General features: G+C 42.2%; 1 protein-coding gene across 6 annotated transcripts in view; it reads left to right on the forward strand.

Moving 5' to 3' along the window:
- Positions 1–19217, forward strand: part of MAP4K4 (mitogen-activated protein kinase kinase kinase kinase 4) — a 141436-nt gene that overhangs the window by 42968 nt on the left and 79251 nt on the right. For all 6 annotated transcript variants that reach the window (XM_018554137.1, XM_018554139.1, XM_018554141.1 and 3 more), the window contains exon 3: positions 13894–13950. In XM_018554137.1, the coding sequence (XP_018409639.1) occupies positions 13894–13950 (57 nt within the window). The remainder of the gene's footprint in view (positions 1–13893; positions 13951–19217) is intronic.

Raw genomic sequence — 19217 nt, forward strand, 5'->3', positions numbered from 1 at the left:
TTTTTTCTTGTAAGCTCACTTAAAAGCTAACCATCCTCTTTTATAGGTATCCATCTATTGTTGGGAAGCATTATAGACATGCAATGAATGTGATTTACAATTATCTGCAGATTTTCTGTGGTCAGATGGAAAAAGTGCAACAGATTGGCCCAGGTGGAGATTACTTCATCCACACAGTTAAGTTTAGATGGAGGAGTCTGTTGCACCTTTTCCATCTGACCACAGAAAATCTGCAGATAATTGTAAGGTGTATGGCCAGCTTAAGCCACACAACATGGATATGTCAGGAGTGTGGGCAGGGAAGTAGGGGGGATAATTTAAAGTAGTAGATACTTTTACAATGTAAAGGCTCATCCACCGAAAAAAAATTATTTGCATCATTGAGGACATGCAAGCAAGCAAGCAAGCAAGCAAAATTTACCACCTGACCAGCTGCTCATACCCCTCACTGAGTATTCAAGAAAGCCTTTCCAGGGCTGCCATTGCTTACTGCCAGCTTAGCACCAATAAAATACATTTTGTGGTATTGTTTTGTGACCAGGTACAAGACCACTTCTAATAAAAATTAAAAAAGGCTAACCTCTAATATTTTTTTTTAAATACAAAGACGTATATGTGAAAGTAACCATTCTTGTGACCACATGGTTTACTCCACCATGACGTACATGTGAGGTAAGTGTAGTGCATCTCATGATACCGTCTATTAATAGGAGTGACCTGCCCTGGACTTTGGAGATCATTTATTGGGAGCTAGTTTATTGAGAGGACTCTTCTGTGTTGCACCATTACCTGTATTCATAACTGCATTGCACACATTTCCATCTGAGTGGTGGTGGGGGTAAATAAGTCTTCAAGAGGTGCATGGCTTTCAGAATCCTGCTTATTCCTCTGGTGTCATTGGCACCAAGACTTGCCGGAACAGCATCATTATCCTGCACCTTTAGACCAGTATGTGTCTATATAATGCTGCTAGTTAATAATACCTATTTCTTTCATTTTTGTGAGCCCATTGAGAGCAGGCCACTGAAGGACAAGTCAAAGATGTTGTAGCAGAATTATCTGCTATGAAGTCTTAATTTGTTTTTTGCAATAGGGAACTAGTCTAGACATCATCTGAGAAGAAGAATGTGTGAGGCAAGAGGGTTGTCCTACATTTCTTTTTTAAAATGTATTCCTATAAACGAACAGAAGTGCTATTTTGATCCGTGGAAATTTGTTTCATGGTGAGATAAGGTAATGCAGACACAAGGTCAAAATAACAAAAGCTCTTCCAGAATGGTTTCTCAACATTTTATTTTCCTTTTTTTTTACATTTTTAAATTTTTTTTTTTTTTTTTTTTAACTTTAGTAAATTGGGGGACAAAATATAATTTACACACCTCCACTTGAACATAGGGCCACTGCAAAGTATATAAAAAAAAAAACTTACCTTGCAGCATGTCGCCTCCTACACATAACACTAGTTTTCTGGGCGCTACGCGGAAGGAGGGTTGTGACTAGAGCTGTGAAGTGCTCCAGATGCATGCCTGCCCTTCCTCACTACTTGCCTGTTCTCAAATGCCTTGTATTTTTCTCAATACAAGAATGCATTTTGTGATTGGAGCAGAGAAAAAGAAGGAATTTTGTGAATGGGCCAGTAGCAAGGAGGTGTGGGGATGCGACTAACACTTGACTGCTCGAGATGCATCCCTGATTTCCTGCAGGGCCCCCAGGTCTGCCATGCTGCAAGTTAAGACTTTAGATACATAACATACATTTACACCCCCAGTGCACTGTGTAAATTATCATGATTTCCCCGGAGTTTGGCTTTTTTTAATGCAGAGTTTTTTTATGTTCATGTGTACTGGCATCATTGTGATCATAGTGACCAATGTCTGCTGGACAGAAAGTAACTGGAAATCCTAAATTTTGGAGTTGTCATGAGAGCAAAAAGTTAGGGGGAATCTTCCAGTGGAGACAAATGTTCTGGGGACTACTGTCCAAGATGAGAATTTCACTCAATTTGGGGAGATCCCCTCTCATTTGTGGTTTCATCTCCAAAATAGGAAGTATAGTTTGCCTATACATACCGTTTAAGGAATGTCCTCTCTCCACCTTCAACCTGCTGACTGGACAGAGAAAGACCAGCAGCAAACCAATAGGGTCATCACTCTACTTGCTCTGTTCTCTCTTCCTATTGGCATGTTTCTTCTCGGCACATATGCATGCAAAACACTCGATAGACTGCGAGGGAGAGGGACAGGGCTACTGTATCTAGCATTGCCGGTACCAAGTCAAATTCAGGTGGTTGCATTAAACTAAAAAGCAAAAAAACAGCCACTCAGGGCTCATTCACACTAGCTAGTCAGCTACAAGTCTCTGTTTTAGTGGACAGGCCAGTGTGTTTGACAGCTCCGTTGTGTGCGGGTGGGATGTGCATCACACTTTACTTTTTTATAAAACCTGTTTTTATTTGAAGTATAGAAACAGTACACTCCATTCAGGTAGCACACAGCAGTGTGGTGTACTGCAAGGCAAGTCCAGTGTGCTGCGAAAAAAATACATTGCACCTCAGATCGCACCTGTGTTGTGGTTCGAATGGGGTACATAGAAAACAGTTGACTTCTATGTATCCTAGTGATGACTGGTGTTCAGTGTGAACTGGCCCTATGTGATGATTTAATATAGAGCTGGATTATTTTGGTTCTTTTTATATCTGCCTGGAGTTCAGCATTATTATAGGTACTGTTAGTGCCTTTTTATAACGTGAGACGTGTTGCACTGTCTCCTGTCTGTTGTACGTTGAAAACCTATTTTACAGGGTAGTTACAGAGGCAAGGGTTCAGGTATTGAAGTCCTTCCACCAGATTTTACATCAGCTAGGAAGATATCCCTAAGGGCTAGTGCTCATAAGACCTTTTATATTAGGAAATCTGTATTGATTTCTGGCCTGTGCTATCCGCACAAGCAACACTGATTATGTTGGTGTATAAAAAGCTACAGGAGCATACAGCCTGCTTTCTGCCATCACATCTTTAGTACGTGCATTGTGCAGGAACATTTGTGTGTTGTAGCAGTGATGTGAATTTCTAACACAATTTGAGGTTGAATTTTTATGAATTACATAAACATTTTATCATTTTCCAAAGAGGAGAGTAAATATTTTACACACATTTGTATTAATTTCTGTTGCAGACAGGTTTTTGTCAAAACACAGAAAAAGGGTTGCGTTTTTTTGCCATATGTCTCATTAGTAAGATTTCTCTACAATTCCTGTCCTGTAGGTTAAACAAGAAGTGAGAGGATATTTTTTCAGTGGGAGGGAAATCCTCTCCTAGACAGTTGTCACAGGATTTAGTGTCCCCATTGGAAGATTTCCCCTCTCTTTCCATTCACACAATTTTGGATTTACCCTCACATTCATTCCCAGTGACAGCAGTGATCAGGACAAGTGGAGTGTCCTAGGGGTGCCTCTGTTTCTGAGGGCAGTTGAACAGTTGAATGTTGACATTACTGAACGAATATCTGCTTATCACCACTTGTAGTAATGCCCCTAATAGCCCAGGACTGCATGATGACATACTGCCTGTGCTTAAAGGAGAACTATGGGGCCAGGGCTTTTCCCCATAGTTCTCCTATGGGTCACGGGAGAACATAAACTAGCGTTCTCCCGTGACCTAAACCTCAGTATACCGCGAGCTACAGCTCACGGTATACTGGGACACCGCAGCCGGGATGGATCCCGACATTGCTGTCGCGATCCACCCAGCTGCGGGATTGACAGCTGGCCCTGCCTATCCAGAGGCAGAGCCAGCTGTGCCCGCCCCTCCCCCGTCCATTCTGCCAGTCAGCGCTGGAGGATCAGACATTAAAGTTTGATTGTACAACCTCCTTAGATCTGCCAACAAGTATGTAGACCAAGGGCCTGCCTGTTCAGATACAGATTGATTGGATAGATTAGATAGGTCCTCATATTGCATAGTTTTGGTATATCTAAAGTTGAATGTACATAGATTGTGTAACATGTATTGTAAGCCATAGGCTTGTAAGACGGAGCAGTAAAGTAGAGCCATTCTGCAGCAATACAAAGCAGGAAGCAGAGCCTATTTATTATTATTATTATGCAGGATTTATATAGCGCCAACAGTTTGCGCAGCGCTTTACAATATAAGGAAGACATTACAATCACAATTACAATTCAAGACAAGATGGTAAGAAGGGCCCTGCCCGAGAGGGCTTACAATCTAAAAATGTATGTTTGATATAAGGAAGAAAAGGGCTTCTTATTACAAGATGCAGTATATTTGCCACACAACAGAGGTTTGGGTGATTTTTTTTGTTCTCAAAAGAGAAATTGCATCTATTGTTCCATGATGCAGTTCACGCTGTATGATTCAGAAATTCCTATGACTTGATAAGCTGTTTAAAAAAGATCTGGTTCTCTTTTGCCTTGAAAATTTGGCACAGATGTTTCCCAGGAGTATGTAACCCTCCTCAGAACAGCTCTGTGAGAGAGGCTTTGCTTTAACAGATCTTTGGTTAACCATTTCAGTTGTGTGGAGGAAGACTTCACTCTGGCTGGTTCAGCTTGGCTTGCACTGTAAAGCTCCTGAAGATTAGCAGCGTTCCACAATAGCCCTGTTCTCTGGATTGTCTCTGATTTGACCACTTTAGAGTAGGGTAGAAGGAGGGAACTGTTTCTCATTTTGTTTTTCCATATGGTGCCAGCAGTAACTTCTCACCAATTTCTCTGCTAGCCTTTTATGGCGCTGGTTCTTGAAATGCAGGGCTCCTGTGCATTAAACTCTGCCCAGGAATTCCAATGATGTCATTAAAACATTGAGCTTTGGGCGGCTGTAACCCCTTTATAGAATCTAAACAAGTCAAACCGTACCACTTAAATAATATGAGGTGAAGGGGTTCCTCATCACTCTATAGTGAGATCATGGAATAGGGGATCTGTCAAGAAGCACAAGAGCAGAGTAATACCTCGGAGGGAAGCTGTTATTATTTAGCTCATCAGCCATGTACAAGTTCTGGGGCCATTCAGCTTCATCAAGAGCGATACCCCCCAACTGGTATGCAGTTTTAGAGACTGAAAACGGGGGCTTCTATTAGGCATCTCAGATGGGCGCGTGACATATTGACTTTAAAAATAGATGTCCTCTCCAAATAGGTGTACTCCTATGTGAGACCACAGGAGTTGCCAAACAATATTAAAAGTTAGAGGATGTAAATAAAAGCCATTTATAGTTCTGATTGGTTTTGTGATGAGTGTTATGGTTTATTCCGACTAGGAGGGACCTGTGTGCAACAATTAACATTGGAGATTTAGCTGCATTATATGTTTGGAGGTGAGCTTCAACTAATTTGGTGTTATTGGTATAGAAATGTCCTGGTCAGTAAGCTAGCCCCTGCTTTTCTTACAGTATTTGAGCATCTATGCTAACATTTCCTTTTGTATGACATAGTATTCAGATTTTATTGCAATCTGATTAAATTTGGTCTGGCTTTGGGGCATCAGCTATTGCAGCAGAGATGTCAACTGGGCTGGACATTTTTCATTCAATACTTCTGTGGCATTCATCCATCTGACACAGGTGTTCAAAGTGTTTTTACTGGCTGGTATTGGGGAGACCTGAGTTTGTCAGAAGAACATTTAGGGCCCATTCACACCATGTCCAGATCATCACCAGACCAGATTGTTTCCGGACCCAAAATGCATCCTAATGTTTCCCTATGCTATTTCTGGCCTCTGTTCACACCAGCGCAGTCCGCTCCTGACCAGGCCAGAAAAATACTGCTTGTCATATTTTTTTCTGGTCTGGAATGCACTGGAACGCATACTAACGCACTGGAACGCACCTGAAAGACCATTTTAAGCAAAAAAGCAAAACAAAACTAATTTCCGAACGTGGCAAGATTGCAAAAACACAATGCACTGCGTTCCAAATCTGGTCCGGAAAATGGTGTGAACCTGCCCTTTAAAGCGGAACTATATTCAGAAGACACAATTGAATGCAGGTCTCCTCATTGATGAATCATTAAATGTATTTTTCAATGCAAGGAGTGTAAGTACCCAAGTTTGATTTGGTATCCACTTCTTGCAATTCCTTAAGCAGCAGGCTTGGAGCAGGAAGAGGAGAAGCTGCACAAGGTTCCATTCAGTAGCACATGAGCATTGCAGCACAACTATTGAGCATGCTGATGGTAAGAGAGAGCAGAGTGATGGGCTCATCAGCCTGCTGCTTCTCCTTTTATAACTGTCCAGTCACAGACTGAGGGAGGAACAAGACCTGTACATGTTACTTAACTGCTCCAGAGAAAAATAAGGTCTCCTGTCCTACCAGACAAGGCTGTGCTTTGTGGCAGTTGTGTAAATCCTTTGGCAAGTAAAATAACTTCCATGTATGTATTTCCTCTGTGTAATTTCTATATGCCTGGAAAGTAGCTTTACTCAGCATAACAATATACAGCAAGTCTTACTTACTCAAGCAGGCTGGACAGTTCTGTTTTATGTTTGGAAAAACTGATACAAGGAGAGAGCAGATGGGGTAATCAATGTGCTACTTTTCCTTTCACTGTCCAGTCACAGGATGGGGCAGGAAGGAGCAGAGAGAGAGGTCAGGTACCCTCCCCTGTTAGACAGGGCTGTGCTGTGTGGCAGGACTGTGAAAATCTCAGGACTGAGTGGACAAACTTAAAAGGTAGGCTCACTTTGTCACAAATAAAATAAATAAATAACTTAACCATAGGCTCCTGCTGCACTTACATGTCTGAAGTCCCCGCCAGCGAGTATAGTGGTCTATAAATTGGACTTTCCAGTCCTGCAGTGTGGAATGCTCATAATGCTTACACATGGTGAGTGCTCATTGGTCAGCATGATTACATGACCATGCTGACCAGTGAAGTGCTTTTTTTCTTCCAGCACCGGGTCCCTGGCCCAGAAGTGCTTCTAATTGATCTGCGTGGTCATGTGGCTGTGCTGACCAATGAGCACCCACCATTTACGAGCATTATGAGCATTTCACACTACGGGTCTGGGAAGTTTGGTTTATGGTGAATGGACCACCACACCGGTGGGGAGGACTTAAGACTTAAGAGCAGTGAGGGTTTGAGTGCTGTGGGTAAGTTCATCATTGCACAATTTGTGAGAAAGGTAACTTAACCTTTAAATTCTTTGGCAGGTAAAACATATCATATGTATTTCATTATTATTTTGATTATTATTCTACAGGATTTATATAGTGCCACCAGTTTCTGTGCATTTAGCCCTTTGCCCAGAGATCAGTTGTATTTGGTAGTATATGAATGGGTTAAAGGTGTTCTCCGGACATATTGTATAGACCATTGAAGGAGTTGTTGGGTGACGTGTGCTTGATTTTGCTGCATATCTGTGCTTTGTTTGTGGACTGACGATGGTGGAGATGTGTAGATGAGATCATCCGGCTGTAGTGAGCATGTGTACGGAGCATAGCACAGCTGCGGTCCCCCCCTGCTCTTCCCTCACCTAGAAACCTAGTGTCCCCACTGGATTGCACTTGGCTTGTTCTGTGCCGAGGAGAGGGAAGTCTCCTGAGTGGCACAGCCCTCAACTCTGGAGAACACACATGGCTGCTTTAAAAACCCAAATCACTTTTCCTTTGGGAAAACATTTATTTAGAGCAGTGGACACAGAGCATCCGATTGTCTTTTTATATATGTAAAGGAAAGCATAAAAGCTAGCAATATGAATTGCAAATATTGCTATCCCTGATTTGTTCGGTTCCCATTGTTTTATGCTGACACCGAAGGAGTCTGTTTGTTTTCATCACTTTTTTTTTACCTTGGTTTGATGAAGTCATTCAGCCTCTGTGGATTTTGTGTATATATACAGATAGCTTGCAGATCTGTAGAAATAAAGAGTGGTACAGTCTGCTTGTTTGGTAATTCTGCAGTGCATGCCTATTATTCCACACAGTAAAGTACTTTTCTTTGGTTGGCTTGGTGTGGTGCCTCTTGTTGCTGTGATGATCATAAGACAGTTGGCCACAAATAGTGATTCAGCTTCTGGCATTGTAAGTATCGGTACACACCTATGGAGCTTGTGTGTAGGATGCCAAACCACACTTTTGTAATGCTTGTATTAAAGGAGAACTATGAGATGAGTGATTTCCACTCACCTCATAGTTCTAGCCGACCTGTGACAATGAGACTGTCACAGGTCGGCTCAGTAGATCGGGAGGTGAGGGAACAGATACCGGCGTTTGCTCACCTCTCGATCCTGTCACGGCTCTCTGCTGTGATGGGAGGGGCTGGATTCCCCCCTCCCCGATCCGCCAGCGCTGACTGGCGGAATGGACGGGGGAGGGGGCGGGTACAGCTGTCTCTGCCTCTAGATAGGCAGAGCCAGCTGTCGCTCACACAGCTGGGCGGATCTCGACATCGATGTCGGGATCCGCTCCGGCTGCGGCGTCTCAGTATACCGCGGTATACTGAGCATAGGGTAACGGGAGGTCCTGTGATGGACTACAATCTCAAGTTTACTTGTTAATTTGTATTGAGATTGTAGTCCATCACAGGAGAGAGCATGGAGTGGACCACTGGGAACAAAAGTAGTCACCCTCCAGAAGGAAGGACAGTGTCAGCATGAATTCAGAGATGATTTGAGGATCTACAGCTGAGTGATACACAAATAAGATACATTTTTGTTAATTGTGAAGGTACTTGAATGCATTTCTAAAGCGGGACTTTATCCATCTGTAGCGTCGCCCCCCAAGGAGCCGCCAGAATAACCCGGGTCATCACTAGTTGTCTAGGGGATTTAGTCTTCAGCTGCCCCATTGGCGTTTAACTGCCCTCTTCCAGTGCCCACAAAGGTGATATCCACTCCAGTAATGCAATGCTGAATAACTTTTATTAACATCTACATACTGGGAAGAGAGTGTATAGGGATCCCAGACATAGACTCCAGACTTGCCTTACCTTTTGTTAGCATCTCAGTGTAGATCCATTTATGGTACGGCAAATAGTGATTGAAGTAACAAATGAGCAGGGATGAGCATAAATCCCCAGCAGGAGAGACGCCAACCATGCTTAGGTGGTCATCTGGATTCTGAGTACCTTCAGTAGCCATCCACTTTCCTGGTTCTCTTTCTCTGGCAACAGCACAGGCCTCCTCCATAATTGAGGCCCAGGGAAACACTTTCCACACTGCAAACCTCTGCCCACCCTCAGTTCTAGCCTGGGGGGTGGCTGGACAGCACCCAGTCCAGTGCTAATCCATGGCTGGTCCTGAGTAGCCTGAGCACATGGCGATTCCCTCCAGTAAAAGTACCCTATCCCAGCATGCACCACCGGTTGAAAGAAACCCACTGATTGGCTGCTGTACTGTACATACACTCACACTGCCTCTCATTAGGTGTCCCACAATACTGTAGAGTCACACTCCACCCAGGTGGGTTCCGTCAATGCCAGACACCTGGAATTAACCAAGCAAATGCCAACTATTATCCAGCCAGACTGGCTACAGTCCTGGCAATCACCAAATTGCTAGTAGCCACCTCACAAAAGGTGACGGGGGTTACACATATGTTCAAAATAACAACAAAGGCACCTTTTAGAAATGTTTAGTAATGGCAATCTACAAACGCAGATTTATAGATAATTGCAGCCTTTTTATTTTTTACATACCTTATTTCTCTCTTCCCCCCCAGTCTAATCACATTGGGCTTTTTAACTGAGGTTGGGTTAATATATCTCCCTTCTGGACCGCTGGTATATGTGAATAGGACATGTGACCATGCACATCATCTCAGGGGTGGAAAATGCCTTTCGCTGAGATCTCATGAGATTACAGATGAGATTTCCCAGCAATGCTCTGGTGATGTAACCTTCCCAGGATGGAACGCTTGGGCACAATTACATCATTTGTGCCAAAATGGACCAGGAAGTAGATTAACTCTATGTGTAAGTAAAGGAAAAACATGTTTGTTTAACTAATGAATGTAATAGGACTTTAAATCGGCTTGCAGAGCTGCATGCTGATGTAACTTTTAGTGGAAGGGGTTAAAGGTCCACTTAAGATCCAACTCCTGAGTTTAGTGTCACTTTAAGAAAAGCTTGCAGATCTGTAGAAATAAAGAGTGTTACAGTCTGCTTGTTTAGTGATTCTGCTGTGCATGCCTATTATTCCACACAGTAAAGTACTTTTCTTTGGTTGGCTTGGTGTGGTGCCTCTTGTTGCTGTGATGATCATAAGACAGTTGACCACAAATAATGATTCAGCTCCTGGCATTGGAAGTATCGGTACACACCTATGGAGCTTGTATGCAAGATGCCAAACTACACTCTTGTAATGCTTGTGTTAACCTTTACATTATATGCAAACAGATGACGTTTAGGCCTTAGTGGTCCATAGAAAGTTCGTAAACCTTGGACCACCTTCTAGTATTTTTCAGTGCACTACTTTTTTCAAGCGTGATGTATGGCTGTCTGTGTGATGGCATGCACTAAATGCATGGATACCATGCATTAGTGCAATGTAAATGGTTTATTACTGTTCAAGAGCTCTCCTTACTTTGTCTGGTAAATGTTGTCAGGCTGCAGCCCCCCAACAGCTGACCTCAGGACTGGAGAGGAGCTGAAGACCCCCAGGATGCCCATGGCACAAACCACCACTAAAGAGGTGTGTTAAGAAGCCTGATCAGGTTTAAAGGGGCCTTTTCTTCCTGCACTACAGCTAGGTAATGGCTAAGAAGGTATTTGAAATTATTACGCACAGTGCCACAGACACTCCCCATCCCATGCAACTGCCATGGTGACGTAGCCTCCTCTAAACCTCAGTCATCTTGCAGAACAGCATGTGAGAGATGGAGGTTCCTCCCCTCAGACAGGAAACACGTCACCAAATCAGAAGTTAAAAGGCCACCTCCAAGAAAGTTCAAAGGACAGGGTGGTCAGGATAGTTTTTGTATAGGTCCGGTTTACCTAATACATGAAACATTGAGATGACCAGGGGTGTGTGAATCACAAGAGTGTGCTCCGTAATTTACTTTTAGACCCATTCACACCTAAGTGTTTTGCCATGCAGGTTTTGCGTTTTTGTGCATTTCCCAAAGCGTGACAGTGCTCAACATCAGAATTCCATTCTTTTCTATTATGGCTGTTCATATGTCTACACTCAGTTGCTTGAAGCCGAACATGTACATGAGCTTTTTTCTGGAGCAATGTTGTGCATTTTTGGCCCCATAGACATGTATGGAGACCCCTGTAAACATGCGATACAAGTGTTTATTTGTCTGCAGAACTGCTCTCCTCTATAGCAGCTTTTCATTGGCCAAAACAAAAAAATACTCAAAGCTTGATACACATGCAAAAACACTTGTATAAAGCTTTCAAACCACTTAAAAAAAAAAAAAAAGAAATGTACGTTTACATGTGTAAAAACCTGCAAATAAATCTTCCAGATTGCTAGGCATACACTCTGTTAGGTGTGAATGCAACATTAGCTAGAATTGAACGTAATTCTGCCTGTTTATAGACATTCATTACAAATGTTGTCTTGAGGCACTGCCAATCTATATTTTAATTGCAGAGAGCAACTGAAGCTACAGTGCAACCCCATGCTGACCTCAATCTACATTTTGCAGTACTTGGCTATAATTTTCCCAGTTTTTGTTTTATCTGTGCTACATAGAATATATGGTGGATAACATTTACTTAGTTTGTGTGAATTAATGTGGAATTCAAGAACCAGACAATTAAGTATGCTTTCTTTGACATCAGTACAAAAGATCCTAATGTCCGGGTTCCCCTTAATAGCCTAAAGCTGGCCATACACCTTACAATTATCTGCAGATTTTCTGTGGTCAGATGGAAAAAGTGCAACAGATTCCTCCATCTACACTTAACTGTGTGGAAGGAGTAATCTCCACCTGGGCTAAATCTGTTGCACTTTTTCCATCTGACCACAGAAAATCTGCAGCTAATTGTAAGGTGTGTGGGCACCTTAACAATAGCAAGCAATACTCCTGATTTTGAGCATCCAGCAGTATAATCAGGTAATTACTGACCCCCTATGGGGCTTTCACAGCCCCTCTGATGGGTGCAGTTCTCTAAAGTGAACCTATGCTTTTCCTATGCGAGGACACTTCCTACAACATCTTCTAATTACATTTCTCTTTGTTCCTGCATGTAACACTGTAGGCAGATTGCACAAACCAAAATGTAGCTATTTTCTAAAGGAATTGTTGATACTACGGTGCTGCAGCATGTTAGGAAAAGGCCTACTTTGGTATGCATTGCCCTATTCTGTCCCATTAAAGTTTTGTTAATGGTGGAGCCTTCAGACCCCAGAACAAAAAGTATTTAAAGGCTCATGGCAGTGAATATTAGCACAGCAGCTATTACCAGGCCTGTTGTGATATGAATTGGCCCTCAGGCGGCATGCAGTGCTCCATGTTGTGCAAGCTGTGTCCTGCTCGATGCTCTTCGGACAGGAGGGGGTACTGAGAAAGGATGGCCTGACAATAATCACACCACACTGACTTAAACATTGCATGTGTGTATTGACCGTTTTGGCTCTGTGTATTTTTTTTATTTGGTTGTTGTTTAAAACCTATGCCAAGCACACCCTTTTGAGGTTTGTGTGAAATAGCCCTTGGAAACTTTTTTTTTCAGATGATCATGTAGAAGACTTTTTTTTATGAAGCATTTTAGCTGAAAAGTAAATTCTAGGCAGAATATTACAGGGATAGTAAAAGTCGGAAAATGTCCTGCAGACAGAGCTGATTTTTTTTCTTTTACTCTTCACACATGAAAATAATGTGTTTGTGCCGACTAACAAAGTGGGTCTTTTGAATTTGATGACTTGATTATGATCAGGCATCTCCCTCCTTCTGCACATCTAAGGCCGCTGCTGTCCTAGAATATAAATTATATATATTGTATTGGTTGGCACATAGGTTACCATGATCTTTAAAATTGTTTTATATTTTTTACCTCTGTAAATAATGTAGTTAAGAGAGGTTCCATTCACAATTTTCCACTCATCATTTTATTATTATTACCTAAAAGCAGCCACTAATTGTATTCTGGATTGATTGTAATATGTTTACCTATAATAACCTGACACAGGTACAAAATGACAGGTTTATAACTACATTTAGTCAAGAACCAGATGCACTCCTTACCGGAATAGTGGTAAACCTGCCAAGCAGGTGGGTGCTTGTAGTGACCACGGACGGCCCCGTGAACAATGCAGATCTAGAAAGTATTGTCACCAGCACACCAAAAGTTTTGAAGCATAAAGTCCTTTATTGACAAATCGCCATCCAATACAAGCGCTTTCGGGGTCTCAGCAGTACCCCTTCTTCATCAGGCTCAGAATGATTCTGAGCCTGATGAAGGGGTACTGCTGAGACCCCGAAAGCGCTTGTATCTAGACCGAGCATTTCTTTTCCTGGATTGGATGTGTTCTTGTTGGCTTCAGGTACTTCTTTATAACCTTTTGTCTTCACTCCCATGTTGCGTGGTGTTAGGGGTTTTATGAACACTGTAATTGAGATTTGCAACAGGCAAATCATACCTTGTAATTTTCTGTAAACAAAGTCTAAATCTATGTACTTTTTATAGACAAGTGGTGTGATTTTAGTGCTTTAGGTGTGTTGATATCCCAGGCAGTGAACAGGGCAATCTTTCACTGTGATTACTGCTTATAGTGTGGTAGTGATGATCTGCAGCCATGTATGGAAGTGTATCAAAGATGAACAGGTAGCTTTCTTCCTAAACATGTACAAGTGCACTTGTGAGAAAATGTACAATTCAAATGTTTAGTGTTGCTCCAGTGTTTAATAAATCGAAGAAATACGTACGCTATCAAAGAATACAACATTAATCTTTTCTCTTTTTTTTTTTTTTTCCTGTAATTTTTAGGGTCGACATGTCAAAACAGGCCAACTTGCAGCTATCAAAGTCATGGACGTTACAGAGGTAGGTGATGCCTTCTTTGCTCTTATGTGCATTCCATGTTCTGCCCCTTTTTGGGGTTCTTAAAAACAAATTAAGGTTTCCAACATGGCATGTTTATTTAAGTGGATTTTAAGTTTTTCAATGTATAATTCTTAAAGATATTGTTCATACTGCCAGGCAAATTACTTTTAAATGTATATCTCTAGGGAAAACCTTTTTTTCAGAGTGTAGGCAAGTGTTAGACCCTCCTGTCAAGTTGTTTTTCTTTTTTTTCCTGTCTGACTCCCCATTGAGGGGATCCACCCTCTTGTAGGCTGAAGCATCCATAGACTTCCCGCATCTTTAGTGCTCATCGGAGTTTGAGTGGTTTCCTTCGAATTTGCCTGCTTTACGCAAATTGTCTTTTTGTCCAGAAAAATTACTTTCCGTAGTCAGATTACAGTCTTGAACAATGACATTGAATATATGCCTAGAATCTCTGCGTGCTTTTGCTTTGCATGAGGAGATTTTACTTAACTTCCAACATCCAGCTTTACCAGAAGCATTTGCAGCAGGTTGGCAGATGCCATTTGTAATGCATGGCCCTGTCTAGCTAGCCTATGAAATCAGAGGGGCATTTAGGGTGTCGCGGGGGACTTTAAAATTTTTTTTTAATTATTATTAGAAGTTTCTTTATAATTCTGAAGAACTGTAACTAAATCCATGATTATACAGCAATGGGGAATGGCAACCAGCTACAGAGGACTACAAATCTCAGCAATACATGATTATTCAGTAATGGAGAATGGCAACCCTCAATCATGGATTGCTGAGATTTGTAGTTCTCTATAGCTAGTTGGCATTCTTTATTGCTGTATAATCATTGATTATACAGCAATGGAGAATGGCAACTGGCTATAGAGGACTACAAATCTCAGCAATCCATGATTATCTAGCAATGGAGAATTGCATCCAGCAAAAGAGGGCTACAGATCACATCAATTCATGATTATACAGGGCTGCGTGCTGATCTCACCAGGGCTGCGTGCAGGGTCTCACCAGGGCTCTCCAGGTGGATGTTGGGCTCTGCAGGGCTATACGGGTGGGTGACAGTTTGTGCTGGGCTCCAGAGCTGTATGGCGGGTGTGGGGCTGTCCAGTGCTGTGCTGTTCTCGGCGGGTGCCAAAAAGGAGCAGAAAGATATGTGGGATAGGACCGGCGCTGTCAAAGACCATTGCCGCAAGGTCCCCAGCAAGCGCAGGACCTCAGACCGCTACTCTTGTTTAAAACTAAAGGGCCAGTATCTGCCTTTTTTAGTACTCGTGAAAATGCCATGTATCGGCCCTGATACCAATACTACTATCAGTATTGGGATATCCCTAGTTACATAGTATTTGAGGTTGAATAAAGACCTAAGTCCATCAAGGACAGGATTTTACTAGCTTTGCTTACAGCAACCTGGCACTGTAATCTATTATTCAGTTTATGGTCTACAATGACCCCCAAATCTTTCTCCATTTCCAACTTCCCTAGCGGCATACCATTATGGTATAACCCATTTTGCTTATTTTTAATCCCAAAGTGCATAACTTTGCATTTATTGACATTAAACCTCACCTGCCATATAGTTGCCCACTCCCCTATTTTATCCAGGTCCTCCTGCAATGTTATACTATCTTGGTCCGTTTCTATTACCCTCCCAATTTTGGGATCGTATCAATAGGTCTTTACATTTTTTTCCCACCCTTCCCCTTGAAGGCATGCAGTTTGGTTGCATTATCATCACAACCTTCTTTTGCCTGTGTCTGTCCGTTTACCTCTCAGAGGCTGTGAGGGGCACTGACCATCTCAAACTCCCATTTAATTACCATGTCCTAAGGGGACACATCAAACTAAGGGGATGTGTCTTGATGAAGAAAAGACTGGGGAGATAGTGACTCGGTCCTCCCCTCCAGGCAATGCTGGTGTAATCACACCAGGTATGCCTTTGCAGGACTGCAGGAGAGACCTCTCTCACCACACATAGTGCAGTCCCTACCGGTCATGTTCACTGGAATATAAATGACAAAAGCACTGAAATTGACACCTTTCTAATAGGATTACTGAACACTGCTGCTATGGAGGAAAACAGCAGATGTGATTTGAGGTAGGACTCTACATGTGCTATATAACACCTCCTAAACTGATTTGCTCACAATTCAACCTTAAGAGACTCTCAGCAGTTGTATTTGTACGGTTTTAGACATCTTGAAAGTTCCTCAGTGTTTATAAGTGGCCAAAAAGATCAACAATAACATTTGTATAACTGTCAGCAGGGGAACACTAAACTACACTTTGTTTGCTTTTGAAAAAAAGGTTTGTTCACATGGTTAAGAGTGTGGTGCTCTTTGAGAGAATGCCTTGTCTTAAAATGTAGCTGGACATAAAACTTATACGGTAGCCAGATGTGTGGCTGTGTTTTTTTTTTTCCGACGCTTGTTCAATAATCACTTTGTGGATTATTATGGAGATGTTAGATGGGAGGACAGACAGGGTCTCCTTGTGGCCTGTGCCCTTCTGTCTCTGCAGGACATCAGCAATATTTGATTTCTCCCTTGTTACAATATTTGTTATATAACACGGTGTTGAAGAACTCCAACCAAAAACATCAAGATAAGAATGAATAGCTCGCTAAAAAAAAATATTGCCTCCGCGACGGAGATTTTCTCTGCAGTACTTTTTTTTTTTCCTGCCATAGATGACCTCGGTCTAAAGGCCAGCATCATTTACCCCACTTTTTCTGTGCACAGGTCTTCGTGGACCTGCCCCTTAACTGAACAAACTGAAGAGATATGTGGTTACCTTGGACAACTGCTCCATATTCTGTTTTGATATATTCCCCCATAGTGTTCTTCAGAAGAGCAGTGTTCAATTAGATCTAGTTTTCGCATGTGTACATTTACTAGTGGTACTTCAAGGCTGTGTTCATACCAGACTTGCACACACCTTAAGGTCTCGTTCACACCTAGGCGTATTGCATATGTGCGTCTGTCGCGCGGTTTTTTACCGCGATTCACGGTAAAAAGCCGCGCGACCGTCGCGCGTTTCCGAAGGCTACTTGGCTATATCCCAATGGAAACGCGCAACAAAATGGCCCAAAGTAGTACATGTACCTTTTCAGGCGTGGGCCATTTTGTAGCGCGTTAGGGACGGGCGGAAATACGCCAAGGTGGGAACGAGACCATTGAATACAATGGGATTTATATTTTTGAGCGTTTTGTAGAGCGTTCGTCGAGCGTAGAACGTGCTACAAAACGTTCAGGTGTGAACGAGGGCTAACACCTATGTGTGTAATGTTGTGTGCATTTTTATGAGCAGATTGTGACACATTAAAGTCAATGGCAAAAACGTAAAAAATTTGCAAAACCAATTGCAACATGTGTTTTCCTATTGGCTCTATCAGGACAAATCAAGCTGTAATCTGCCGAAAAGAAGCTTGTGTACTTCTTCCAGTGATGGGCGTTTTTGCTTTTTGCGACAAAATGCTCAGGTGTGAATAGGGGCCATAAGAATTAATCTGATTTTTTTTGCGGGGAGACTTTTTGTCACACTGAATCAGCTGTGACAATATGCTTAGTGTGAACCAGGCCTTACTAGTTACAGGTTCTAAAGAAACCTGTAAAGGATGCAGTTGTGATTGGTCCATGACCTCACAAGTAGGGTCCACTACTTCCTCTAGTGGTCACACCCGCATCTCTGTTTAAAAGGTTTGTGGTCTATTTATAAACAATTTGCAGATCTGTCTGCCCTGCGAATCTCTGTAAATGTTTGTTCTGTGCAAATGGTTGCACAAAACAAATGTTCTTATATATTGTCAATGTATTTTCTAATTCATTTTCAAAGGTCATCTTGTAATAGTGCATTATGGCCACTAGACAGAGCTGAGGAGCACAGGATATAAGTATTTATTTTATAAGTAATTGTTTATAAATAGACCCCTTTTTGTGTTTGGTTTTAGTTGTGAGCATGTTGCTTACTTTGGCAATTTCCACAAATGCCTTATGTCAAAGTTCACAGTCACGTGTGTCTCCTCTAAGCAAAGGTGTAGGGAAACATGTTTGCATTTCCATATGCTCTTCACTGTCAAACTGCAGTGTGTTGATTAGAATAGGCAGCATGTATGTATAAAGCCCTATTCCACATCGGAATACATGTCCACTCTGCTTTGATATGAAAAGGCATATGAATGGCAGGTAAAGGACAGCCTTCTTGGTTTGCTAGCTTTTTCTGGTAGGTCTGTTTTTAAAGGATTCCTGTAGTTTTACATAAAATCTTATGTAAGAGGAATAAATTGTGCATCAGTGCATCAAAAACCATGGGTAAATCAATGCAACCATTTTCCAATGCTTAGATCAGGGGTAGCCGAACTCCGGCCCTCCTGCAAATCCCATGAGCGACAGACATGACCCCCATAGAGAGATGCATCATGGGATTTGTAGTTTCCCTACAGCTGGAGGGCCGGAGTTTGGCTTCCCCTGGCATAGATTGTCCAGTGCTACGTAGAATTTCAGTAGGGCTGGGTAGAATACCGAAGAAAAAAGACAAGTGCGAGTCTGTGTTGGGCATTGCAAGGCAGTCAGACACATTCAGTCCTTCTCCATCAGTAAGCTGCCACCCCCAATTATTTTTTAGGCCTTACTCACATGGGCTTCAGCTCGTATAAGAGCAGTGTGTACAACTAGCTTCAAGCAGTTTTGTGGAAACCTTAAGGCCTTGTTCATACCAAATGCAGAGCAGATCCAGTCAGGTTTCTGCACGTGCAGTGGGTTGTGCCACGTTTTTGATGCGTTTTTGCCACGCTATTGATGCGTTCCGGGCCATTTTTTTTTTTTAAAGTTTAACATGGGCTTTCAGACACTTGCATGTGGTTTTGATGCGTTCCAGAGCAGGTAAAATAGGGCTTGCCGCAGTTTTTTCACCTGCTCTGGATCTGCACGCTGCGATTTGAACTGGAGCTCAAAATACCATAGGAATACATTGGACGCAGTTTTTTGATCCGGTCTGCACCTGCTCTGCTCTGGATCTGCTCCGTGGTTGGTGTGAACAAGGCCTTAAGTCAAATCTGTGGCCTTAAAACAAATTGCAGCTTTTTTTATTTTTTATTACAGAAGAGACATGCTATGTCTCTTCTGCAGTAAATGCTACTTTTTACCTTCTTCCTTTTCTTTATCTTTCATTTGCCCAGAGATGGGCTTTTAATAATAATGCTGTGAAGGAATATTTGCAACTAAATTGACCACACAACATAACCCCATTAAAGTTTTAGTGTA

This window comes from Nanorana parkeri, unplaced genomic scaffold (genome assembly GCF_000935625.1).
Source record: "Nanorana parkeri isolate BGI_ZX_2015 unplaced genomic scaffold, ASM93562v1 scaffold143, whole genome shotgun sequence".
NCBI classification, from domain to species: domain Eukaryota; kingdom Metazoa; phylum Chordata; class Amphibia; order Anura; family Dicroglossidae; genus Nanorana; species Nanorana parkeri.